This window comes from Bactrocera tryoni, chromosome 3 (assembly GCF_016617805.1).
Source record: "Bactrocera tryoni isolate S06 chromosome 3, CSIRO_BtryS06_freeze2, whole genome shotgun sequence".
Lineage (NCBI taxonomy): Eukaryota > Metazoa > Arthropoda > Insecta > Diptera > Tephritidae > Bactrocera > Bactrocera tryoni.
The window spans coordinates 81,416,871-81,426,096 of NC_052501.1; the positions used below are offsets into that span (position 1 = coordinate 81,416,871).

The window sequence follows — 9,226 nt, forward strand, 5'->3', positions numbered from 1 at the left end:
TGTTAATTTTTGAAAATGACAGCTTATTTCTAAACATAATCGTCTTTTAACTCAATATATTGGGTGGTCGAAAAAGTCTTTTCGTATTTTGTTAATGGGTGTCGTTGCAGTCGTATATCTCCAGTGCTACCAATCGCATTGGAGCATACCATATAGTGTTGTAAAGGTGAGATCTTAAGCTTCATTTAACCAAAAAAATATAATTCGGGGATGTTAAAAAACAGTTACAGCTGTTCAAAAATGAGTGAAAATAATGAAAAAATTCGCTATATTTTGAAATTTTTATATTTAAAAAAAATTTGTTTATATAAAAAAAATTTATAAAATGCCAAGCAAGCTATCAATGTAATTTGTGAAGTTTACGGAGACTACACGAACTGATACAACATCGGCTCGTTCGCTTCCGTTCTGGAAATTTCGAAATTTTGATTTACACTGAAGAAAGTTTTACACTGTTCGAACAAAGTCTCTAGCGGAAAAATGGCAAAAAGTGGTCGACCAAAATGGTACATATTCGTTTATTTATTTATTATTATAAATATAAAAAAATAAGTTCAAATTTGGTAAGAAATACGAAAAAACTTTTTCGCTTTTCCGACTACCCAATATTTGACCCAGCGATACTTCAACTTCTTGGTGTGAAATTAAAAAAAAATAAAACCATTTTTTTTCATATTCCGACAGCTTAAGCATTTAAAAATAACATAGTCAATTTTCAAATCAATATCTAAAATAGTTTTTGAGTTACAGCCTAAAGTTTCTTTGCGGTCACTTACAATTACGAGAATATTGGCATACAGGATTATTATGATATCAACTGGGAGCACACTATGAATCCACCTGCTCGCAATGTTGGGCGCGAAAAGTACAACAAGTGTCATGTGACCCGGAAGGCCCACCCTGTCACTGGAATAAGCAAAAAAAATGCCAGTTTCTCTACTGCTGAAAAGACATGGATTTTTTTTGTTGAGAAGCCGCCATTTTGTCTTGTAACTATTTTGTGACTATTTCTTCAATCATTTTTATCATATTTATCTATCCGAAAAGTAATCCTAATAATTTTGTGGAGGACTTTCAGGGTATCTTTTACAGGAACGAAGGAACGCAATATTTGTATTAATAAAATATAAATTCTTAGAATAAGTTAAATTCGCCCAATGTTCATATATTTTATGTACATATGTATGTATATTCAATAAAAAGCCTCTCCACAAAGAATTAACAAAAAAATTAACAAAAAAAACACATTTTTTCGAACTTATAAGTGGATATAATCCCTTATATCGCATTATGTGAATAAAAGAAACTCGCTAAACTAAAAAAAATTAAAAAACAAAAAGTGTTGCCACTTAGCTGAATCACCTTAATCCGTTTATATTTAAACAAGTTTTTCTCGAAACACCATTTTTCGAATTTAATGCAGTGGTAACTCGAAATCGTCTTGTAACTATTTTCTTAATACAAGAATTCTGTGTATAATTGAACATATGATACACACATATGTATATACCCATCGGGTTTTTGATGTGATAGAATTTTGGCTGGCAAAAAACGAGCAAAATTTGCCGTAAAATTCAACTTTTTTTGAAATCGCCGTCATTTTTCAAATAGTCAATGTAGATCATACCTTGTAAATCTTATTCGAATTATGCTTAAACGCCGTTAAATCCTGCTGTTAAGTAGTCTCACGCTTGCGCTTCTTGTTCGAAATAAGCCTACGCCCCATCCCATCCCCCTTATGCTTTCTCATACTCAATATTTAACCCAGATAATATTTGGTTGCATTGAGTAGATGAGGTCGTGGACACTTTTCATGTCATCCTTCATGGTATTTTTCGTTTTCGAAATAACTTTGACGTGATTTTAAAAATTAAAAACTGATCCTTTTCGCTCAAAATAATTTTCAAACGGTCTAGAAAATTCTTCGTTTGTCATCAATTTTTCTTAGTCATTGGTCTTCTAATTATAAACTGTTCATGCGGTATTGTTTCAAACCTTACGGGAATCTGCTGTACAAGCAACTTGGCAAAAACATTTCAAGGCTTAATTCTCGACTCGACTACTGCCTTTACAACATTCAAGCTCAAACACTTCAGATTTCCACCTTCGAACATCAAAGTGATCTAGCTGAAATAGATTTCTATGAATTTCCGAATGCGAAGCGCGATCCTCGTCTTTGTGATAGAATCTCACCGAACATAACACTTCATCAAACACAAAAGTAATCGTGTTTTGGGAGGATTAATGTTTCTTTTCGAACATTTGTGTTCGGGATCATTAGCTCGAATAATCTATATTTTTGTGTGTTTAATCTAAATGAATAATCTATTATTTGTTTTTGGCAATGTACACAAATCTTTCTTCTAAATTGTGCGAGACGCCTTTCCAGTGGCAGTAGGCGTCACAACAATTGTTATTCTAAGAATTATTTGTTGTTACTTTCTCTTCTTTACGACGTCTCAAACTCTAATGCTCTAATATTTTGACAAAGCACCTGAACCGCCCATTGAAGATAGTTTACTCTTATTCTTAAAACTCGGAAGCAGAATAAGAACGAAACAAAGAATACTTTAACTGTAATTTAAGAAATAATAAAATACAAAACCAAACCACAAGGTCATTGGCCTTCAGAAAGCTCAGGACATTAAAAAATAATAATTAGTTCAGGTAGGAAAAAAGTTAGCAAGTGATTCAGGTAGCGAAGGTAGCCCAGTCTTTGTACTAGACAATATCAGGTAAGCGGGCACGCCCTTTTTCTACAACGATTATGAATTTAAATCATCCTTTCAAGCATAAGTGTTCGGAAAAACTGTATATAAACAGGTGCAAAATCACCAGAGCAACAGTTGAAAGCTGCAAGCGCTCAGGAGAACTACTAAGCATTCTAAATTATTTCCACAAAGTTTTGACTTAAATTAAAGAAGAAGATGAACAAGATGACCTTCTGCCAACAAGCCAATCAAGCAAAAAAGTAAGCATTTCTGAACTATTGCATTAAGCAGTTAAATAACTCTTAGTTTCTATTCTTACAGATTATACTACTCCAAAATGTGGAGCGGCGACTCACGTTCACAGAATGTAGTAAGCACTACAACGGCTGGACCACGTGACGGTTACAAGCCTAACAATGGGAATGCTAGAAATGGAGCTCTCCAGCAGCAGCAGCAACGTCAACACCAACAACCACGACAACAACAACAGCAGCGACTAAATCGACCACGGCAACACAACCAGCAACAACAACGACAAAACGGACAACAGCAACGGCCTCAGCAGAAGCCAGTCAAGCAGCTCGGTTTGACATCTGCCATCAGCTTGACTGAGCCCAGTACTGAAGAATTACTGCAGACAGCTGAATTACACAAAGCTTTAGAACCATTTGGCGTCTTCGAAACTCAAGCGGAGCTTAATCAGCGCATGCAAATCTTAGCCAAGCTCAATACGCTCGTCAAGCAGTGGATTAAAGATGTCTCCGTGGCAAAGCATGTGCCCGAGGCCGCTGCTGAGAAATTGGGTGGCAAAATATACACTTTCGGTTCATATCGCCTAGGCGTACATCATAGAGGCGCCGATATTGATGCGCTCTGTGTGGCGCCACTTTATGTCGAACGTGCGGATTACTTCACCACATTCTTTGAGTTGCTGAAGCAGCAAGCCGAAGTGACCGAGTGTCGTGCGGTTGAAGAGGCCTTCGTGCCGGTCATAAAAATGAAATTTGACGACATTGAAATTGATTTGTTGTTTGCGAGTCTGTCGCTCAAAGAGATACCGGACGACTTTAGTTTGAGTGATAATAATTTGCTGCGCAATCTGGATCCACGCTCGGTGCGCAGTTTGAATGGCTGTCGCGTGACCGATGAAATACTGGAGCTTGTGCCGAATATAGAGAACTTTCGCTTGACGTTGCGAGCGATCAAGTTGTGGGCGAAAAGTGAGTATCACACAGTGGATTTACTTATATTGTATATTTAAACTAAAATCATTTTTTTTTGCTTGCAGAACATGGCATTTACTCAAATTCGATGGGATACTTTGGTGGCGTGACATGGGCTATGTTAGTGGCACGCACCTGTCAGCTTTATCCGAATGCGACGGCCGCCACTTTGGTGCATAAATTCTTTCTGGTCTTCTCACGTTGGCAGTGGCCACATCCAGTCTTGCTCAGACAACCCGAAAATGTGAACTTACGGTTTCCGGTAAGTAGCTTGAGTTTATGAAATTTTTATTGACAAGTTTGCTAATATTATATTTTTGTACATTTTAGGTTTGGGACCCACGTGTCAACGCTGCGGATCGCTATCATCTAATGCCCATCATAACACCGGCATATCCACAACAAAATTCCACATTCAACGTGTTGGAGTCAACTAAAAACGTTATAGTGAATGAACTTAATCGTGGCTTGTCTACAGTCGATGAAATCATGCGCGGCAATGCTTCATGGAACCGACTCTTCGAGGCGCCGAGTTTCTTTTACACATACCGCCACTTTCTGGTGCTTTCAGCCTCCTCAACAACAGCGTCTGATCAGCTGGAGTGGTGTGGCCTAGTTGAATCGCGGATACGCTTATTGGTTGCTAATCTAGAACGCAATGAACACATTTCGTTGGCGCGTGTGAATCCGAAAAGTTTCGACTACAAGCAGAATGGAGAGAAGACGCAGATTGGAAGCTGTATTCCAACAGCTTGCCAAACACCATTCTGCGCGTTGTGGTTTATCGGCTTGGAATTCAAAAGCGTTAAGAATTTGAATGTGGACCTTACAGCGTGTATACAAACCTTCACTGACCAGGTCATGCAACATGCGGCAAACATAAAAATGCTGAAGTATGGTATGCAACTTGACACGTGCCACGTGAAGCGTAAGGATCTCTCGCAGTATTTGGATAAGGATTTCTTGAAGCGCGAACGCAAAGCCATGGATCAGCATAAGAGTTTTGACAATGCAATTTCAGCGAAGACCAAACGTTCGTCATCCGAGTTGTCTTCAGAGGAAGAGGGTGGTACTGCTAAGAAGTCGCGCTCTAGCGGATCGGAAGATAGTTCTTAGTGCTAAATATGTATTATGGCAGTATGACTCGAACTAAGAACGATAATAAAATATTTTTAATGAAAACAAATTAAGCAAAATGGGAATTTTTTATTTTTATTAAAAATAAATTAAATGTAATTTTATCTAAACAGTCTTAAAAAAATAATACAATAATTTTTCTTTAATAAAAGCTGAATTTTTCACTGATAGTAGACAAAAAAATTTACTTTAAATTTTAATTATTTAAATTAATTTATTTTCAAAAACCACATTATTTAAAGTAGGAAATAATAATATTTAAATAAAGTTTCTAATTAAATTTTTGCAGTTAGAAAAATATTCAAGATTTAAAATTGAAAATTTTGAAATTGAGATAAGAAACATTGACAAATTGAGAAAAATTTAGTATTTCAGAAAGTAATTTAATAAATATTAATATATAATAAGCAATAAATATGACAATTTGAACAATTTAAAAACAAAATTGAAAAAATCGAAAAAATTATTTTGCATGTACAATTAAAAAAAATATTCAATAGATCATTTCTAATAAAGAATTTTAGTTATGAACTTATTATTGTTTAAATTTTTTGGAAATTTTTATTACTAAACTGATTTTTTTGTATATTTTTATATATATATATATTTAATATACTTTAGGAAAATAAAAAGGTTAAGAAAGTTCAAGAAATGAGCACCAGTTTAAATTAAAAAATAACCAAATAAAAAAAAATCAATACAAATATACAATATGTCTGAAAAAAAAAATTTGAAAATCTAGGTTATGTTAGGTTGGGTTTAATGGCTGATCTAGAGATCGCACTAAACTGCAATTTAAATTCCCCAAGTAAATGATATTTCAAAAAAATTAATTTTGCTAAGTTGGTAGGACTATCCTTAATTACTATGCCAAATATGAGCGCGATCTGTCAAACCAGCTTGCTTACAATAACTGCTAAGTCGGTAGTACGTTGCGAATGGATAGAAATATCGAACAAAGAACTTGTCTCAAATTTTGTATTTCCAACCAAGTGTCGAGTGCGGAATCATTGCGAATATGGGAAAGGGCTTACTCTGATTCAGTTTTATCAAAACCACAAGCCTACGAGTAGCACAAAGCCTTCAAGGACGATCGAGAGATCATTCTGCCTCATTCTGGACGACTTTCGACCTCTTTAACTGATGAAAATGTTTAAAATGTTAAGGATATGGTGCTTGAAAATCGTCAGGCAAGTATTAGAGAGATTGCACCTTAATCTCGACATCCCTTGCGAGTTCGTTCGAATGATTTTGGTGGATAATTTGGGTATGAAACGCGTTTTTGTCATCTCGTCTCGATAAAGCTGAATTTTTTTTTTCAAAAAGAGTACCGTAAACAGATATTTGGACATGTTTAATAGTGCGCATTCCGATCTTAGGACAATGAAGAGTATTAAAACTGTCGAGGAGACATGGGTTTATGAGTTTGACATGCAAACAAGTCAAGAATCATCGGAAAATAGAAATATACGAGCCGAAACCAGAAAAACCACACAAAAGTTGCTCAAAAACAAATCTGATACTCATTGTTTTCTTCGATATTCGTGGTTTGGTGTATCATGAATTTATTTCGGTAGAACAGACGGTCTATTAGGGATTCTGTTTGACCGTGCTGAGGCATTTGCGTGAGAACATCCATCGAAAACGGTCAGAATTTTGGAAGAACAATTCCTGAATTTCACACGATGACAATGCAACATCGATTGTGACTCAATTTAAAGTCAAAAACGCAATGATTATCATCGATCAACCACCGTATTCAACAGATTTGGCTCCGCGTGTTTGGTTCTCAAAGTGAAATTGCCGGTACGTGAAATCCGTTTTCTGCCAATCGAAGAGATTAAAAATAAATTCATGAAGGAGCTGAAGGTCATCTCAAAAAGTGCTGATGAAAAGTGTTTCGAGGACTGGAAAACTCGTTGTCATAAGTATATTTTGTCTCATAGGCATAACTTTGAAGGCGACAAAATAAATATTGATGAATAATTAAATATTTTGCGCTTTATTTATACAGTCTTTTGTGAGCCCATAAAAATATAAATCCTGCAATTCATACTTACAACGTACAGTTCGGTGAAGATTTGGTATTATGAGCTGCCAAATGTTTACATCTTAACCCTACAAACGTAGGACAGTCAAGAAGGTAGTGCTTAGATGATGCCACCTCGACTTCTTCCAAACAGCTTCCGCAGCTTGCATCCGGTAAGCATGAACGCCGATAGGGCAATGGTCTGTTAGATCATCCACAAATACAGTTACAGTTACCGCGAAGCACAGTTATTGAATAGTGGAATACACGAGGAGAGGAGAGCACTGACTCGCTCCCATTCTACTTATGGATGAGCTAGGGATACCCTTTCTTGCCAGCTCATCAGCTTTACAGTTACACGCGATTCCGCTGTGGTCTGGCAGCCAAAGCGGCCTTTTCGCAAGATGATTCGATGCTATTGATACCGAGGTTAGGCATTCCTTAACCAGTCAAATTAACACCCGGCTAATGTGTTCTAGGCTGGCAACGATGCTCCTTTATCAGAGTGAATAGTCAATTCTCTGAAGGAGGCTGTAGTTCAGAGCAGTATATATATGAACTATGTGTTCATTTGGAAAAAATCTAATAAAATATAGAAATGAATTCTGAAATTTATTTTAAAACTCTGCGCTCACACTGCTACCGTCTACGCGAGAATTAATAAACGAGGCACAACAACTTAATGTACTGCCACAACAAAAGTTCTAGAATTATTGTAGTATTGTCAGAATTCCGTGGGTTCATTGCAATGGATGCATAGGTCAAATGCACAAGTTTCAAAAGTTTCGCAACACTTCTACAACAACAACGCAACTAGTTGCTAGTAACGAGCTATGCTAATGTTTTGCGCCGCCACACTACACTTCTGCTTATGAATATGCCCAACTAGCTTATGCACACAAGTATTTGCTGTGCAAAGTTTCGTGTTTATTGCTGTTGTTTTTGCTGTATTTTGTTGTCATTGTTTATTTACAACTGAAAGTATGCAAACTACAAGTATTTCACCAGCAGCTAAGCACTTGCCTGCGAAGTGAGTGGTGTGAGTGGTGAGAGGTTTGGAGGGAAGGGCGAAAATGTGGTAGTGAGAATGAGAGGCACAAGAATGCGCACCAGCTGGAGCCAAACTTCAGCAACCAAATGTGCAATGCCGTTTGCTTGCCATTCGAAATTTCAACATTGGATTGACCGGCTTAGGCGAAAGAAAAGAGGTGTTTGGTTTGAGTAGAAATGAGGCGTGTACAGTTATAAAATTGCAGCCACCACTTCCACTAACAGTGGAGTGTGCATTTGCAGTTGCTAGCCGCCACTTGCAACCTTCATTTTGCTTTCATTTGAGCGTTATTCAACTTTTTAATAGTCACCTTTTAGGCGCATTACTTACAAAAGCACGCCAATAATCCGGCCTAATTACATTCACAGCTTAAGTTTTATTTATAGTCTGTTGCCCACCCACTGCTGCTACCCTACACTACATTTTGTTGTTGTGGCATGTAGCGCTCGTGTTGTTGCTTTGGCCATTTTGCCTTCACCTTGTTGTAGCTTGTTTGTTATTTTAATATTTGAGCAGTTTGTTAGCATATAAACGCCGTGTTAATTTACTGCTTAGTTTATTATGGCTCCATTTACGCGCATACACAAAGCAGTCGGTAATCCCTGGGCATTTGCCGCAATAAAATATGTAATTTTCCTAATGAAAGTGCGCCGCGCCGCCAAGAGCGTATGCAAAAGTGCGCATCTCTAAACGGTTGGCCGGCGTTTTGTGTGCTAAAAAAGTATTATAAGATTTATGCAATGCATTTATGATTTCATAAAGCGATACACTAAATGCCCAAGGTGTTTCTGGTTTGCTCTCTGGATATTTCATGACTGCAGTTTATGCGCGAATCATGCCTGCGGCCGACTGGAATTTGTTTAGAAATGAACATAAATCCAAATTAGTTAGCTTAATAGTGTTGAAAGGTAGGACTTTCAGGTAGTGGAGGATAACATGCCGGACGAGGCCGCATTTCAAATGTAAGCGATAATTAAAAAATTATTTTCTGTCGCTCATGGAGTCATACGGAGTCTTAATTAGATGAATAGTGGAATACAAATCTATACACGAATGCAAAAAAGTAACTTTTTAG

General features: G+C 36.9%; 1 protein-coding gene across 1 annotated transcript; it reads left to right on the top strand.

Moving 5' to 3' along the window:
• The first annotated feature begins 3,048 nt into the window (after window positions 1-3,048).
• On the top strand, window positions 3,049-5,050 carry LOC120770794 (poly(A) polymerase type 3-like). Its single transcript, XM_040098373.1, has 4 exons — window positions 3,049-3,168; window positions 3,271-3,931; window positions 4,000-4,196; window positions 4,265-5,050. Exons 1-4 carry the CDS (start codon window positions 3,049-3,051, stop codon window positions 5,048-5,050), a joined length of 1,764 nt encoding a protein of 587 aa, XP_039954307.1.
• Window positions 5,051-9,226: the final 4,176 nt, after the last annotated feature.